Source organism: Brassica oleracea, chromosome C3, assembly GCF_000695525.1.
Source record: "Brassica oleracea var. oleracea cultivar TO1000 chromosome C3, BOL, whole genome shotgun sequence".
Classification (NCBI taxonomy): domain Eukaryota; kingdom Viridiplantae; phylum Streptophyta; class Magnoliopsida; order Brassicales; family Brassicaceae; genus Brassica; species Brassica oleracea.
In genome coordinates, this window is record NC_027750.1 from 19,017,966 (window position 1) to 19,035,294 (window position 17,329).

Here is a 17,329-nt window from a genome sequence, read left to right on the forward strand (position 1 = left end):
TTTGTGTTGCTCTCTTGTTGTTGTTGTTTGTGTTGGAGATAGCTATTTGTAGCTAGACTCTCTGTTCTGTTCAGGCTGTTGAACAGGGAGGACGTGGTTGTACTCATACCATTTATATAGTGGATTTTTGAGTGGACTACGGTCCCGTGGTTTTTCCTTCTCACATCGAGGAGGTTTTCCACGTAAAAAGTGTGTGTCTCATTTAGTTATCGCAACTTTGATATCTTGCCATCGTCGAAGTATTTTCCTCACAGGTTCGCACAAGGTCAGGGGAACACGACCGTGACATTCCGCTGCGCCGTGTGTCTTTCCCCAACAGTCTCGTCCTCGCAACTCTTGCTTCCAACGTCATCTCTCAAGACGGCTACTACAACGTCTCTGTTGGTGAAGGCCCCGGAAGGATATATGCCTTAGGGATGTGCATCCCAGGGACTGAACCACAGATCTGTTCAGACTGTATCCAAGCCTCGTCCAAATATTTATTACAAGACTGCCAGAACCAGACAGACTCATATGACTGGAGCCCTCCTTTCTGTTATGTTCGTTATTCCAACAGCTCGTTTTACAACGAGATTACTCTCAAGCCGCAATACGCAGAGTACTACACTGGAGATATCCCTGGGAACGTAACAGAGTTTAACAGATTATGGGAAGATCTCATGAGGCGTATGATAACAGCAACCTCATCTTCAACTCCTGGGTCGCCTGCACGGAGGCATTATACTGTCGATATGATCCCTTTTACAGGCTTCGTTAATATATATGCCCTGATGCAGTGTATTCCTTGGATATCTTCGGAGGACTGCCAAAAATGTCTTCTAGAAAATGTCCGTAGGCAGCAAAATTGCTGCAGTAAGTACAAAGGAGGTAGCGTTAGGAGGCCGGTCTGCTATTCCCTGACTGATACTTCTCCCTTTTTTGGTGCTTTTGATAACATAACGTTGTCCCCACCTCCTCAAGGCCCTCTACCTCAAGCCCCACGTACCTCGCCTCCTCTAGGGGATTTGACCAAGAAAGGTATCATTTGTATAGTAATCTTTTATATATTGACACATGACAACGTCAAACGATTTTAGGCTTCGTTAAGATATTTTACTTAATAAGTTTTAGATATTTTAATTATATTCTTCAAAAGAGTTTTAGAGGATATTTTCTTTTGCTATATATATATGCTTCATCCGCATCTTAATCTTGAAAGTACCTTTTAATCTCATTTCTGACTATCCAAATCTTGACTTGCTTTTGCAGATGGCAAAACGATCTCCACAAGAACTGTAGTGGCAATTGTTGTCCCAGTAGCAATAATTGTGCTCCTGCTTGCTCTAGGCTTTGCATTTTACAGGAGTAGAAAATCATATAAACCAATGAAACTTGAAAGTGAGTTATACTTTTATCCATTTCAGAGCTGAAGATTTATATACTTCCTTGCAAAACAATACCATACATTCGTTTGCAGCCAATGATATATTTGCAGCTTATGATGACATGGCAACTACACATCAGCTGCAGTATGATCTTAATACAATTGAAGCCGCTACAGATAATTTTTCGGACGAGAACAAACTTGGTGAAGGTGGATTTGGTGTAGTTTACAAGGTATGGGTTCTTTACATTCCTTAATAGCTTTCCTTATTAGCTTAAGTGGAACATTATGAAACAATCCATATATCTCTTATATATTAATTGAGAAACATTACGACATTATTTTGTAGTCACGTGTTTACATGAGAATAGAAACATTACGACATTCTTTTGTAGTCACGTGTTCACATGAGAATGAAATTCGGAATTTTTAGAGAAATTGGTTGGTTCATCTTAACTTATAATATACTTTTTATTAAACTAACTATTAAATTGATAAATAGTGTACAAAATAATATTCTCACACTTTTCTTAAATAAAAGCTACGGAATTGCCTAATATGATTAACGTATATATGACAATCAATGATTATGAATCATAAATATTTGATAATAATTTTTGTATCTTACCTCTTTTTTGTTTAATTTTATATCATTAAAAGATATTAAACAACCACATTAATCATATAATAATTTTTTTTTTCTTATATGTTATATTTTGAATTTTTAAAACGACTATAAATTACTAAAAACGTTAAATGTGTCATAGTAGACTTTTGTGATCAATGGTTTAATTGTTTTGGTAATAACAAGATACAAATGACCATAAATCGTATGAATATGAAGTCTCATTTACTAGACATTTATATTATATATTAATATAAAATTAAACTATATAACATAGGAAAATACTTAAATATGATAATTTCTAAATTTTTATTGAAAAAGTATTGAAACCTTAATATTTTGCATTCAAAAATCGCACATTATAAATTTTGTGTTATCATATGAGTATGAATTCTCAATAATAAATATTTATATTAAAATATACTATATATCTATGTCCATGTCATTGAAATTTAGTTATATACCATATAAAATAAATAAAATGATTGTTTTGATTAATTTACCAAAAAAATATCGTAAATAAACAAGATGTATTGTTCTGATTTATGTCTTTACTCTAATTTAATTATATACATAATACATACATAAATACAAATAATAATAGATAATAATTAGTTTTATATATAACATTCATTCCGCGCAATTGCGCGGATCTTAAACTAGTATATATATGAGAAATACTCTAAGATAACACTAAATCAAGTTATTTTAGTGTTCGGAGTTTAGTATTTAGAAGGTGGAGTTGAGGTTATGGTTTATGAAGTAAGGTAATTTAGTACTTTTATTGATTAATAAAAACTATTTGGAGTTTTTTTAGTGTTATTTTTGTGACAAAAACTAAAAAAGTGCAATTTATAAGATTTTTCCATTTATATATACATTGGACTGTATAGGGTACATTTTCAAACGGAACAGAAATTGCGGTTAAGAGGCTAACAAGAACTTCAAGACAAGGCTTCCAAGAGTTCAAGAACGAGGTCGTTGTGGTGGCAAAGCTTCAGCATAATAATCTTGTTAGGCTTTTAGGTTTTTGCATGGAAAGAGAAGAAAAGATACTCGTCTATGAGTTTTTGTGTAACAAAAGCCTCGATATGTTCCTCTTTGGTTTGTTAACATTCCAAGTTCCCAACTCGCAGTCTCTGATGAATCCATATCCCATTCTTGATTAATTAGCTAATATATTCATGCACAGACACTACGAATCGACCACAGCTTGACTGGACAAAACGCTACAATATCATCGAAGGAATTGCTCGAGGGATTCTATATCTTCATCGAGATTCACGGCCCAAAGTCATACACCGTGACCTCAAAGCAAGCAACATTCTTCTAGATGCTGGTATGAACCCCAAAATCGCGGACTTTGGGCTGGCAAAGATTTTCGCAGTAGAGCAAACTAGAGACGAGACTAGCAGGATTGCTGGAACATAGTAAGTGGAGTCATGCACTTTTGTCTACCATTTTTCTGTCACATGTAAACTTAAGTCTTGCTGAATGATATGACCAGCGGCTACATGGCTCCTGAGTATATGAATCTTGGTCAGTTCTCCATGGAATCTGATGTTTATAGCTTTGGAGTCTTGGTTCTTGAGATCATTAGCGGCAATACTAGTAGTAGATTCTACAGGATTGGTGATACTGATTGCAATCTGGTCACATATGTGAGTAGTTTTTGGATTCTTTTCTTTCAACTAAGGTCAAATTCTTAGAAGAATTGTCCTGTTCTTTTTATTCACTAGGCTTGGAAGATCTGGAGGAAAGGCAGCTATGCGGCAGAAGAGTTTGTGGACCCGACTTTCGGGGATAATTATCAAATCGAACAAGTGACTCGATGCATTCATATAGCACTTTTATGTGTTCAAGCCGATCATGCAGATCGACCAAAAATCTGTAAAATCAACTCGATGCTCACTTCTAGCAAAATTAGTCTTCCAGCGCCACATGAACCAGCTGGGTTTTTGGTACCTAGTCGAAGGGCTTGATGTCATTTTGGCAAATTGGTTCCTTTGTTCTAGAGGCTATGAACTGTATTTGTGTGTGTTACGTATTTTTAGATCCTTGTTTGAAAGGTGACTGATGTTGTGTTTTGCTGATTGGAGTGACTAAAATCGTTCACGTTGAAATAGTCAAAATATAACTTAAAGTAGAGTATTAGTTTTGCTTCTTTTTTTTTTTTTTTTTTTTTTTTTTTTTTTTTTTTTTTTTTGAAAAAGGACTTAGTTTTGCTTCTTTAGGTAGGTTGATCAATTTGGTTACAATTTGATTAATAACCAAATGAAGGTACCAACGTATTGTTATTGTAAAGCTATTGGCTGGCTTGAATCATTAATTTGACTACAAGTTCCACACTTTATTAGTGATTCCTATTCTATAACTCATATGATCATCTGTACGTATATAGTATAAACTGTATAAATTAATAGGGACTATGGCATTTATTAGTAATGGAATTATTATTTTACAATATTTTTCCTTTTTATATTTATTTTTTTATTATAAAATAAGAAAATAATTAATTTTAAAAGTTATATACGAACTAAATTTTATAAATGTGATTTTAATATTTTTATTATATTATTTAGTGTGTATGAATCTATCTATCTATTTATATAAAGAAGAGAATTCTCTCTTTACAGTCTGCCACGTCACTAATTCGTTCGAGGATAGCGCCAGACCTGTCCTTTTTCGAAACGTCGCGTTTCATTAAGTGAATTATGCAATATATATGTGGGTTTCGTCATGCGTTATTTGGGCTTTGTATTGTCCTCAAGACCCGTCTGCGTGAAACTTAATCCCTGTTATTTGTTCTACGCGTTCGAAAGCTTGAGACGTGAGGATTCGATCGCGTCTTTTGATCTTCCAGGATGTTGCTTAAGACGAATCGTCATGAGGAATCTCTGGTCGAGTTTCATTGGCGTCGTTTCGTATGAGATTCTTCTCCTCTGTAACCTACGGGTCCATTGAAGTCTCCCTTAGCAACCATCTTTACTTCTTCGACCACAACAGGCACGATCAATCATTCAAAGCGTATTCTCTCTTGGATAACACCTATAAAAAAAGTCAGCCTTCTTCCAGGTTCTTGCTTGGCTCAACGGCGGTGATGGAAGTATGGTGAATCGAGAGTGGTTCGGGCAGGACGACGGGTTCGGCTTAAAGCTCTAACGAGGCGATGCTGATAATAGTGACATCAAATTATTTCGGCGACCTACTCTGAAAATTACCAGTGAACCTTCTGATGTATCTACAGGTAAGAAAACATTAGTTTATAGCATTTATTGGTTTTATTACAGGGAAATGAAAAATATAGTTGCATGAAACCATTTCCTGAGCACTACAATAACAGCAGGTTAAAAATGACATCTCACCTTCGGAAGCGCCCGTCTTGGAATGAGAATTTTTGCATCAACGGTTCTGGTGGTTATATAATACAGGTATTGTTGAGGGGGCTCAGAGCGAGCAAGAGAATGGTCTCGGGTTTGTTAAGCTGTGGGTCTTTACAGTGGTAAGTTTTTCTCTTCATTTGTATTTGCTTTGAAAATTACAGTTAAAAGACATTTTGAGCTGTTAATGACTAAAGGCTACTCGATTATTTACAACAGGTTTCATAGCGATGTATGCTACATAAGCTAGCAGAGATGTCGATTGATACCTAACCTCCTGAGTCAGCATTTTATCTCGAAGGAAAAGGTGGATCTTGGAGTTCATTGAGAAACAGATCAAGTTGAATGGTCACATGGTGATTGTTCTTGCTGAAGAACAGGGAAAGAGTTGATGTGCAAAAGCATGGAATCTAACAGACGCCTCTGATAACAAGCTTCTTAAAGATGTCACTTCTGGCTACCACAAAGCATCAAGGTAAAAATTAGATTCAAACTTTCTCTTATGCAATTCCAGATAATTTTAAAACTCATCAGTGTGTTTTCACCTTTTTTACTTCTCTGGTGATAGGATCATTTTAAGAAGATTAGCATGGTGATGAATCTCAAATACGTAGGTAACAAAAACCATGACCCTTTCTCCCCACTTTCAACTACTTGGATATTTTAAATTCATTTATTTGTTTCTTGCTTTTAGATCCTGCGTACATGATTCGGACTGTTTCTACCAATGCATCAAACACTGTTTACTTTAGGCTTCTTGCTCAGAGCGTTGTTCATGGTGCAGTGGCAGGTTACACTAGCTACATCAGTAGTCTTATCAATAGAAGACAAACATACATTCCTTACAGCCTAAGTTACTGATACAGATCAAACACATTTTTTGCTTTCAATCCCGGAAGGATACGAGTTGTGATTATATATGTTACAATGGAATAATCTGGTTCGACATAACAGAGTTGTGGTCTTGGAATCGTCCTGACCTGATCTTTTTTATTGTTGTTGCAGAGGATAAAATATAAACAGAACAATGTGGTGATTACGGATAGAGTGTGGACAAGGCTAATGTCTTAAACGAATCAGCCCAGTTTCTTAGGCCCTAAGGATATAATCAAGGAGAAGAAAGAGCTGCCGGAAAAGCCACTTCTTAAAGTGAAAACTGTGATGGAGTTTTCGATTTTCCTCTGGCTACTAAAGATCAATAAGTGAAGGTCAGAACAGCATGTATTTCCAAAACATATATATTTAGAGTTTCCTTGAAACAATACGTTTTGGAGAAAGTGAAATAATTGTATGTTCTAGCGATTTCGCATATTCGTATCATTTTCAGCATGATGAGTTATAACACTTCTTATATTCGTTTAGTATTGTGCTCAAGACCAATCTTAAATGCGTAGATCGTAGAGCTTTCACGTTCTACACTACAAATAAGTGAACAAAGAACAACATTAAGCATTATTTTGTTAACAAGTTCAACACTAAGAATTGTCATTATTGTGAAGGAGAAAATAAAGAATCAGCATAATTTTAAAGTTGAACGTGAAAGTCTACGGTGTGTTTTGATTCTGTAAATAACACAAATTGTATAGTTTATCACATTAAAAATATTTATTTTTCATTATCAAATAAATGTTATATAAAACAATTAATCTATTTCATTTATTTATTTATTTCAGATAGTTATTTTGTTTTTAAGATTTCAGGAAAAAACCTACCATTTTTAAAATCATAGTAAAATCAATATTAACAAATAAACCATGTATTTTAAATATATTTAAGTTTAATTTATTTTTCAATGATCTCAATACCAATGATGCAGGAAGTGAAAAAATATATTTTAATATATTTAAAAAATATTTCTTTTTAATATATCATGAAAATTGGTATCTCGACATAGACAGAAATCTTTGTACCCCAATGAAGAACCACCCATTATCATTTACATTACAATATCAAGCAAAATTAGAATTGAATGACAAACGAGAGTAATTTCAGAGAGCTTCACCAATTTTAGCACAACAAGAGAAGGTCGTTAAACATGGAAATGAAAACAGTGTAAACACGGGTTTACAACCTGAGGAGCAGAATACCGAAAACATGAAATGTAAAGTCCTTCAAAGTAGATCATTTGGTCGCACGAAGAAAGAAAAGAAATATCTATAGGGTTATAGTTTGTAATCACTTCACTGGGATAGAAAAGCAACGTATTACTGTGATTTAAACAAGAGACGTAACATTTTAGTCTGACAGGACAATAACATTCCACAAAAAAAAAACAGAGACATTAGAAAATTAAAACAATTGTTAGATGTAAATTTGTTCGAACCGAAAGACCATAACATCACAACAACGATGATTCTATATATTAAAATCAGCTCACGGCATATTGTATGCATGGACGGCTCACTTAGTAATTAACACTAATGGCACTTACCACAAATATCAAATGTATCAAGAGAAATTCTCAAAAATACTACATTCATAATACCACTTTTCATGTTTACATTAACCACTTTTACCCTCACTTTTATAGAGGAAAAAAAAAACATTTATAACTATTGGATTAACTACTCTAGATTTAGGGTTTAGATGAAGAGTATGGTAGGTTTTTGAAAAGGGAAATTTTGGATTCTAATAAATATATAAATAAATATTTAAAAATTTAATTAAAAAAATATTTCAAAAAGAAAACTTTTTTAAAAAAAATCGAAAAAAATTGGAAAAATAAATTATAAAAAGTTCAAATTTGAAAAAGTATAATTCTAAAACATAAAAAAAAAAAGTTTTATTTATTTAAATATTTTTTTATTATATACATAACAAGGGTATAAAAGTATTTTATCTGTTACTGAAGAAGTTATTATTCAAAATGTTTCTTTAGTAATGGTAAACATGAATAATTGTACCAACAAAGTAAACATGAAAATTCTCCATGTATAAAATAGCTTAGATTTTCAATTTCCGTTACCACCTCACCCAAAGTATATAGTAAAATTTTAATATAAACACACTTAACATTTATAAACCCTTAACACACAAAAATACTTAAAAACCATCAACGCCATTGTACACTCCTCTTGCAAATCCTAATATGAAACACATACAATAAAAATATACAATTATATAGTAATATACATCACACGACAATCATATCCCGCGCGTAATGCGGACTGACCCTAGTGTATCATAAATTTTAGATGAGTTTTAAATATAATTTTACAAAGTATTATAAAATACCTGTTAAGAAAAATAGAAATAAATTGCATCGTGAATATAAAAGCAAACAATATAATGTTTTATTTGTACTTATATAAGCTACATATATATAAGTGATTAATTTATTATTTTAATGGAACTATATATCAACATAAAAGTTTATGAAAAAAATATTATCTTATTATTTTATCGATTTGTGTTATATTTTTGAATCGGTCTAATTCGGAACTAACAAAATTTATTAGTTTAATATATTTATTAATTTATCGGCTAATAATTTATAGAGTTTTTATTTATTAACTTTATGAGATTCATTCAACAACAAACATCGTGGTGTCGGAGTGCATCCCACATCATGAACTTTTACTTTGGAACTTCAACAATATGTTCATAATCAACAACAAATATAATTGCCTCTCTGAGTTTTACTTAGCTTTTCTAATTCCATTGACATTTAAGTTTGGCAACTTGCATAGTTAATTCAAATACTATGAAACTGATACTGAGTGTATCTGCATGCATATACTAACACAAAATCATTTGTACAACCACTAGAAAGGCCAAGAAGATTTCTTTATTGATCTTCTGGTTTGTCCTCATAAGCATAATTGACATCGTTTCTTCACAAGAATGTAACAACATTGGCTTTTGGTTTTAACCGAAAGTACTTCTGATCAGTGGCGGACCCATGAGTGAAATTGACTGGGGTCAAAAAATAATTAAAGTGTCTCTGCTGGGCTTTGAAGTCGGGTTCTGTGGTGTCAAGGACCATACTTAGCCAACTATGCTACCATTCTTTACTGTTTTTCTATGTAAAACATATTTTAACATGTTTTTTGTGGTGTCAGGTGACCTCCCTACTCTTCCACTGGGTCCACCCCTGCATCTGATGACAACTGCAAGCTCCACCCCATAGCTTGAACCAAACCGAAATAACCGAAATTAGAGCAGAATAAAATTAAATTCTCAAATATCTTTCTATATTTCTATATCCGACATAACCGAACCAAACCAAAATTGTACTGAGCAGGGCAGACCTAGAGCATGAGGAGGTGTGGCATATGCCCCATCCTATTTTTTTTATTTTTCATTAATAATTAGCATTAAAAGTTATTAAAACATCTATGAGTTAAACATTAGTATAAAAAATGATTGCATGCCCCATACTAAAATCAGTTCTCCATCCTCCCCTAGTACCGAGAACCGAACAAATATCCAAATATATATAAACATTAATTATATATACATATAACATAACTAAATATATGTACATAATATTTAAAAATCTATCTAAAGTATACAATTTTTTTTTTTAAATATCAAAATATATTCGAACTACCCAAAATTATTCAAAAACATCAAAATATTTTTATCTGAAATATCCAAAATAATCTGAATTATCCGAATGATACTTAATTACTTGATATTTTACCCAAAATATCTGAAGTGTTACTTGAATTACCCAAAATAATCAAACCAAAACCAAAGCCAAAAGGGAACCAAACATTTTGTGGGTATCATTTTATGGGTATCAGATGGTTTCTCGATTTACTATCCAAACCAACCCAAACGCAAAACTACCCAAACCGATCTGAACCAAAAGTTTGTTGGCCCAATCCGAAATACCAAATCCAAACCGATATCCGAAATATGTGATACCAAAATGCGCATGCCTAGTCTATAAGATTAACTTGTGTCTATTTACCTTGACTTCGGGTTGTCTGTCTATTCCCCACCCCATACACTGACCCTATTTATTTACCTTTACTTCGGGTTGTCTGTCTATTCCCCACCCCATACACTGATACCAAAATGCGCATGCCTAGTCTATAAGATTAACTTGTTTTTCCTGTTCTTCATGCCTTTCTCATCAGATTTTTTTTTGCTGGAGAACTTGTAAGTTCAAGTAACTCAGAATCGAGAAAGTATGTTGATAATCATGATCACAACGATTGTCTTCTTGCAAGAAAGCTAAGAACACTAAATGACGTTGCTGGCTTGTTTTGGGAAATATTTTTTTTTAACTTATATTTTAGCTGCATCATTAGAAATAGAGTAGTAGAAGATAAAAACACAGAATTTTAAGAACAGGTTTTACCAAAACAAAAGCCACGGAGTACAGACCCTACTTAGTGTTTTAAACGACAACAAAAGCCACATCAAGTGTTAACTAGTCTTGAGCTTGAGAAGATTGAGTAGGTTGTGTAAGTCTGATCTCTTCGTGGACTCGATCTCATACTCAAATCGACCAAGAGTATCCTCAGCTTCATCCATCTTATCTCGTTTTCCAGATTTCATGTCTTCCTCGTACTCTCTCATAACCTCCTTTCTAAGTCTTTCTTCTCTGTTTCAACCATGGTGTCAGCACTTTCCTTTTCACCTCTTTCATTTCTGTAAAAAAAAAAAATTCAAACTCAAATCCAGACATAAACAATAACGAAATCTCGGTTAAACAAGCTTAAAAATTCTCCATACCTAAAAACAACAGCCCCTTCAACATTCCTCACTGTCTCTCTCTCCTCCACATCTTCCTTGTTCCTCACGGTCTCTCTCCCCTCAGCATTCTCTTCTCTCGTCATCTTCTTCGTAATAAGTGTCGTGAAGCAGAGACACGAGCCCTAATTTCAATTAGATAGCCAATCTGTTTTTTTTTTTTAAGTCGGGTCAAGTTTTTTAACTGTCGGGTCGGGTCTGGTTTTTTTTTTTAATTGCGCAATCGCTGTTTTCTAAACGCGTTTTTAATTTATCTAATTGCAATTTCGAAATTGATTAGAAAGGGAGATTAAAAAAGTTTGGGGGGGAGACTTAAAGAGAAAGTATATGATCTGGTGGGTTTATGAAGAGCTTGATAGTTTGGGGGGAAATAAATAGGGTCAGTGTATCTAAGGGGGAGAATAGGCAGGTACACATGAGAAAGTTTCATAGACAATCGTTACATGCCAATAACCCAAGTCTTAGTTTTATTGTCATGCTGCATGACTCACGCATAAGCTTTACCAAACTTAACTATACGGTTAATCATATGTTATAATGAAACCAAGTTCAATTTATACTCCAAATCATAAGCATCCTGTTGAAAGTTGAAAACCCTTAACATACTAATTTACTCTGGTTTCTTGGTGGCTACAGGGTTGTTGTTAGCACTGGAGACATTGATAATCTTCAAGGACTCTTCTGTCGCTTTCTTCTCACCTTCACGAGGACTGGTCAAATTCTTATCTACCACCTCACTCTCTTTTCCTTTGGCAGGTTTTGCAGTGTCAATAGTCAGAGTTGACACCTCATCCCTCGAGGCGTACCAAGAATGTCCACATGCAATACACTCCAGCTAAATGCATAAAACAGAACCAGGAATGTGATTATTAGGATCCATGGATATGCACATTACGAGAAGAAGACTATGGAAAAGCACAAAGAACCTCGTAGCGATCTCCATGCCCAGCTTGGATGATATCCCTCAGACCAACTTTAATTTCACTGCATCTCGGGCATCTTGCATCAGTCATCTGCACCCAGAACCAAGACATGACATGGTCAAATGACATTCCCCAACTGAAATCAAACAAACTAGATAAAACTTAGATTGTCAGAAATGGATAAAAAACCTGCATTCGTTCCGCATCATCAGGCTCCTTCTTCTCTGTTTCCTCAGCAGTTAGACCCTCCTGAATCCCATTAAAAAAAAAAACAAATCTTTATTCGCAATCACATGGAAGGAGAATCTGTATACAAATCTGTACCATAACAAGTCCCTAACCTTTAGCTCGGTGGGTGACATGTTCAAAATCTTTGCAGGTTCTAACTCGCCATTGAGTAATCGTCTAGCCAGCAGAGCAGTGTTCTGCAGACGAAACAAAAAATGGAATTACTGTGAAGTACTTGGAAGAAACGCTAATAGTAATTTTTTAAGTCATGGATGCAGATTCTTACCTTTAGATTGAAAACCAATGTTCTCATCTTCTGATTATACTTAACATAATCCGATGCAAGAGAAGCATGTAAGGCCAGCTCAAGAGCACACACCGGAGGAACCGCAGCATCTGGCCAGAGGAAACTCTCATCCTATCAAGCAATTTAAACCAAAAGGTTATTCTAGCAACTACTTAATATTTGGAATGTGATCAAAAGTATATAAACGTTTAGTTAGAGACCTTTGACATATTTTTGTGAGATCCATTATCAGCCACCTTTGCTTCATCGCCATCTTGTTTGTTCTCAGCGGTATAGCATATGTTCTGAACAGCTTCCAGAAGTTTCGCCAACCACTTGTCGCGATGAGCATCACCAGTCAGCGAATCAAACTTCTGTAAGACAGAATGATACTCTGATGAAATAGCAGCGCTTCCAGGTGTCTCAGGCTTTAAATATGCATCTTCCTCCTTTTTGACATCAACAGGAGCCAAGCTCACTTTCCGGAAAGATCTTTTAGTCTTCAACAGATTCTCCAGATCAGCATGGACTTCCTCAGGTTCAAGGTCAGGAAGATCGCCCAGTCGGGCCATCGACTTTTCGACGAGGAGGTCGATCTCATGCTGCTTTGTGTCTTCATAGTCCTTATCAGTCAGCTTCCAGAGCTTCTTCTCAACGGTATCATACACCTTCCGTACGATGAAACCAGGGTTGACTTTGCGTTTGGGAAGTTGCTTGTGGGCTGGAACGAAATAGACCACGCATCTGTGCATAACGGATTCTGCTGGCACCTCATCACGATGGAAACTGTAGAAGAGTTCTCGTGTGTCACTTGATTGCCAGTTTCCGCCACCCTTTTTCTCTGCTTCTTCTGGACGGTAAAACCACTGTCCCAGAATCATCATGCTTCCATCTTTTGTTTGGGTGATATCCTGCCAAAAAATAAAACAAGTCAAGCGGATGATACAACAAGAACTGGTGAGCATATACACAATCTAGCAGCACACTAGTACCTTGATAATGGCAACATATGGCTTTTGACTTTTGTCTTCTGGAACCAACAGCACCGGGTCCTCCTGTGCAAGAAAGGAAATGTCAGAACAAATGGTCTCTTAGCAATGTGCAGTAAGAAACTATAATATTTGCACAATGGTTATACGCCGCTAGAAATCTAAACTCCAAAAACCAGAGAGAAGCATCCATCAAACACTTTTCAATGGGTATCAAATAAAGTGACAACAACCATGAGAGTATAAGACCATTTTTTACATCTGAATCTGTTCAAAGACTATAATATCTATTGCTAACAACCAAGTAAACCCAAGACAGCAATTGATTCTAATCATGTCACGTAGACATCAATGTTCCTTACAACAATGTAATAACAGCAAGCAATGGAACAAGGTAATAACTGTAGACCCAATTACGGATTAAAAAAGAAACTAAACCAACACTGAGTGCGTTCTAGCATACGTGATGAGTTCCACATCCCTAAAGTTCACAACTTTCAATTGAAAACCTATAGATTGGAATCACAGAAGAAAAATCCGTCATAATGCATCAATCGAGGTAGAACCAGAACCCTAGAAACCCAAAGTGAACAGAACACAACTGACCAGTTCGTTGTAATAACAGTAATGTAACAACATCAAGGTACATTGCAGAACCAATCAGGAAAACAAAATCTAAACCAAATCCCTAAATTTCACAACTTTTCAATTCCAAACCTCAAAGAATGGATCAGAAAAATGAACAAAACCGCAAACTCAGACAAAACACAACATCAAGCAGTAGAACAAGGTGCACTGCACTCAGTGAATCCCAAATCCCTAAATTTCAAAACTTTCAATTCAAAACCGGAAGCGAACACAACGCACCAGTTTGTATCTGTTGCCGTCATACTCGAATTGCTCGAAGTGGGTTCTTCGCCCTTTGCCTTTACCCGTAACCTTAACCGATTCACCAACCGGATTCGCGTCTTCGGGCCTCTCTTCTTCTTCTTCTTCCTCCTCTTCCACATCGTCTTCGAAATCTTCGTAAAGCTTCACCGTCTTACGCTTCCTCCGCTTCCCCTCCGTTGCTTCCTCAGGGCTCCTCGAGTTCCGTACCTTGGCCCTCCTCGCAGGGACATCGTCTTCTTCGTCGCTCGAGACTTGAGCAAATCGCCGAGACACCACCATTTTTTGCCTGCGCCGAGAATCGAGAAAATAGGAGGACTTGATTTGTAGGAATATTTATAACCTTTATTTCTTTCTTTCATAATTATGGATGGATCCTCCTATTTCTTTTATATATATTATTATAATATTTCAATTTATTATTCCAATCAATTTTGTCTACTAGAATAAAATAAATTATGGATTATCCATTTAGATATGGATCCACTTTTGATTAAAAAAACAATTATTTCAACTTTTTTTTTCATATGAACTATTTTAATGATTTTTTCTATTTTTAATTATTTTAAATTTTTTAAGTCATTCCTTATTTAATATGTATGATGACGATGGTTTTTTTTTTAATATAAAACTGTTATAAGAAAAAAATTGAAGATTAAATAGTAAAGACCGACTATCCATGGCTAATGAACTTCTCAATCCTGCTCATTCCGTTTGTGGATCCATTCCATGCAAGGGACGATTTAATTAATATTTGTATATTGACCTTGTAATTATTACACGATCTTTTCCGGTGCTTTGGTTTCATTCGTATAATATCACAAATCATTTAATTCTAGAGTTCGAAACATGTGTGAAACAAAAAAGGTATGCACATTTTGATGACATTGGTAGCCAAACAAATGCTCTTAAGTCTTTTCATATACCACAAACTGGGATGTTACAGTTTTCTCAATGAGCATGAAATCAAGATTATGTTGGTGAAGATGAGTTTCGCTATACGGTAACATTCAGAAGATACTCATCTTAGAAAATTGTGATTAACCTTGTATCTATATATTGTCTATGATGGGTTTTCATGTCCATTGCTCCGATAAATAACAGTTTTCGATAAATCTGATATATTATTTCTCAGTCAACCATGGTGGAAGATGTTCTCCTAATGTTTTCCCCCATCTAAATGCTTGACCATTTCTCCTATAGGGATGATCCGCATCCAAAAACTTTGTCATAATCATATATTATGTCTATGATTCATCCAACCTGACAACATGTAATACGATGGATAATCACTTATTGTCCACATTAACGTTGCTCACATTTTGAATTTTTCTTTCCTATAAATATCAAGCGCCTCCACAACATCCTTTCATAAGCTATGCAATTCTTCAATCAACGGTTGAAGGTAAATGTGTAGGCTTTTCTTTGGTTGTTTGGGACCGGGCACTAGTACCAAAAGAAAAAAAAAATTCATGCACATTCCCAATTGTAAGGAATTACAATAATGTACCAAACATAATGTATTTCACCATTTATACCAATCTGATTAAACTCATATGTTGAAAACCACAGATAAATATTACGAATTTCAGCAGCCAAAGCTAGATATACCTCATTAAAGTGCTTCCACGCTATGGCATCAGATGGGTGATACATCTCGCCTTCTAGAGACGCATGTTCCTTATGTGATATATGGTGTTTTATACATCTTGTATATATGCTTTTCAATTGGTTTTCAAGTCTTTATCGAGTCTTCCTAGTCCTTTTCGAGTCATTACAGGTCTGGAGTTGCATTGGATGGGAGATAGACTAGCTGGAACAAAAGAGGCAGACAATAGTGCAATTTGATGATTTTCACGCAGAACAGTCTTGATGACTGTTTCAGAAAGCGGAGCAACCCGAGTGACTGTTCCAAGTACCTGTTCCAGCGGCAGAGATTTTTAAGGAAACTACAACCTATTTCGGGATTTGCCCTAATCTCTCTATTTTCTCTCCCAGCCGCCTGTGGCTTTGATATATCTTCTTTTTCTGTTTCTTCTTATTATTCTACGCTACTTTTTACACAAGAAACCGGACCTTAGAGTTGGAGACTTGAGATTTTGCTACTTTGTAAAAGGGAGAAGGCCATCTCTCTCAATTTAGAGAAGAACCTCCTGAACCCTATTACTTTATTTCAGTCATATTTCATGTTACTTTATATCTCTGTCTCTGTGTTTTCTTGTTTCGTGGCTGAGTAGTCAGCTTGCTTAGTCTAGGGTGTTAGGGTGTTAGATCTGTGAGCTTGACATAGATAAATTATAAATCGATTGTCTTCATTCACTGTTGTTCTTAAGGCTTGCATCAAGTTAACCACTTAGTGTCTGATTCTAGGTTTAATATATTCATCAAAAGTGTTATAGGTTGCTAGACATAAATTGAATGAGCATCATATCCCTAACCAGCGAAAGTAGATGTTAGGGTGTTTTGTGAACATATCGGACTTGATCTCTATTGCTTGCTGTCGCATCTTGATCCAAACGAGAGTTTAGGTATCAAGATCGATCAGCATAGGGAGCAGTACCACGACAATGGACTGTTCTACTTGAGTGATCCGAGTTCTAGACTTGCTCTTAATTAAACTTGAATAATTGTTTGGCTCACACCTGTTTAACACCGACCAAACCACCCTAGGCTAGCATTTTAATCATCTGAAATCTTTAATTAATCTTGTTACTTGTTTCTCACGAAACCCTCAAATCTTAAAACCTCCAATTGTTTTAGCTTGATATTGATCCCATAAAGATAAAGTGTAATAGTTGGTCTCTGTGGATTCGATCCTAAAGTGCTAGATCGACATACCATTCGATTGTGGTAATGTGCACATTAGGTTAATTGGTGTGCGTATACACGTAATATCCTTATGCCACCACATCTTGGAAGCTGCTGCCTCGAGTTGGTATAG

At 35.2% G+C, this 17,329-nt stretch overlaps 2 protein-coding genes and 1 long non-coding RNA gene across 3 annotated transcripts in view; 2 read left to right on the forward strand and 1 right to left on the reverse strand.

The window, feature by feature from the left end:
- The window catches only part of LOC106330042 (cysteine-rich receptor-like protein kinase 11), an 8,273-nt gene extending 4,303 nt beyond the window's left edge, over nt 1-3,970 (forward strand). Inside the window, exons 2-8 of the mRNA XM_013768606.1 lie at nt 319-1,017; nt 1,249-1,377; nt 1,457-1,596; nt 2,882-3,092; nt 3,181-3,418; nt 3,496-3,649; nt 3,728-3,970. Of these exons, the coding sequence (XP_013624060.1) occupies nt 319-1,017; nt 1,249-1,377; nt 1,457-1,596; nt 2,882-3,092; nt 3,181-3,418; nt 3,496-3,649; nt 3,728-3,970 (1,814 nt within the window). The remainder of the gene's footprint in view (nt 1-318; nt 1,018-1,248; nt 1,378-1,456; nt 1,597-2,881; nt 3,093-3,180; nt 3,419-3,495; nt 3,650-3,727) is intronic.
- An 821-nt stretch (nt 3,971-4,791) lies between these two features.
- Nucleotides 4,792-6,206, forward strand: LOC106333923. Its single transcript, XR_001268491.1, has 5 exons — nt 4,792-5,235; nt 5,335-5,490; nt 5,588-5,843; nt 5,937-5,982; nt 6,063-6,206. It is a non-coding gene; the product is annotated as an uncharacterized LOC106333923 (long non-coding RNA).
- Nucleotides 6,207-11,494: 5,288 nt separating this feature from the next.
- LOC106336500 lies at nt 11,495-14,748 on the reverse strand. The gene is made up of 8 exons (XM_013775339.1): nt 14,368-14,748; nt 13,504-13,566; nt 12,733-13,422; nt 12,512-12,643; nt 12,339-12,422; nt 12,187-12,246; nt 12,001-12,087; nt 11,495-11,909 (listed from the first exon to the last, which is right to left on the reverse strand). Exons 1-8 carry the CDS (start codon nt 14,668-14,670, stop codon nt 11,685-11,687), a joined length of 1,644 nt encoding a protein of 547 aa, XP_013630793.1. The 5' UTR covers nt 14,671-14,748; the 3' UTR covers nt 11,495-11,684.
- Nucleotides 14,749-17,329: the final 2,581 nt, after the last annotated feature.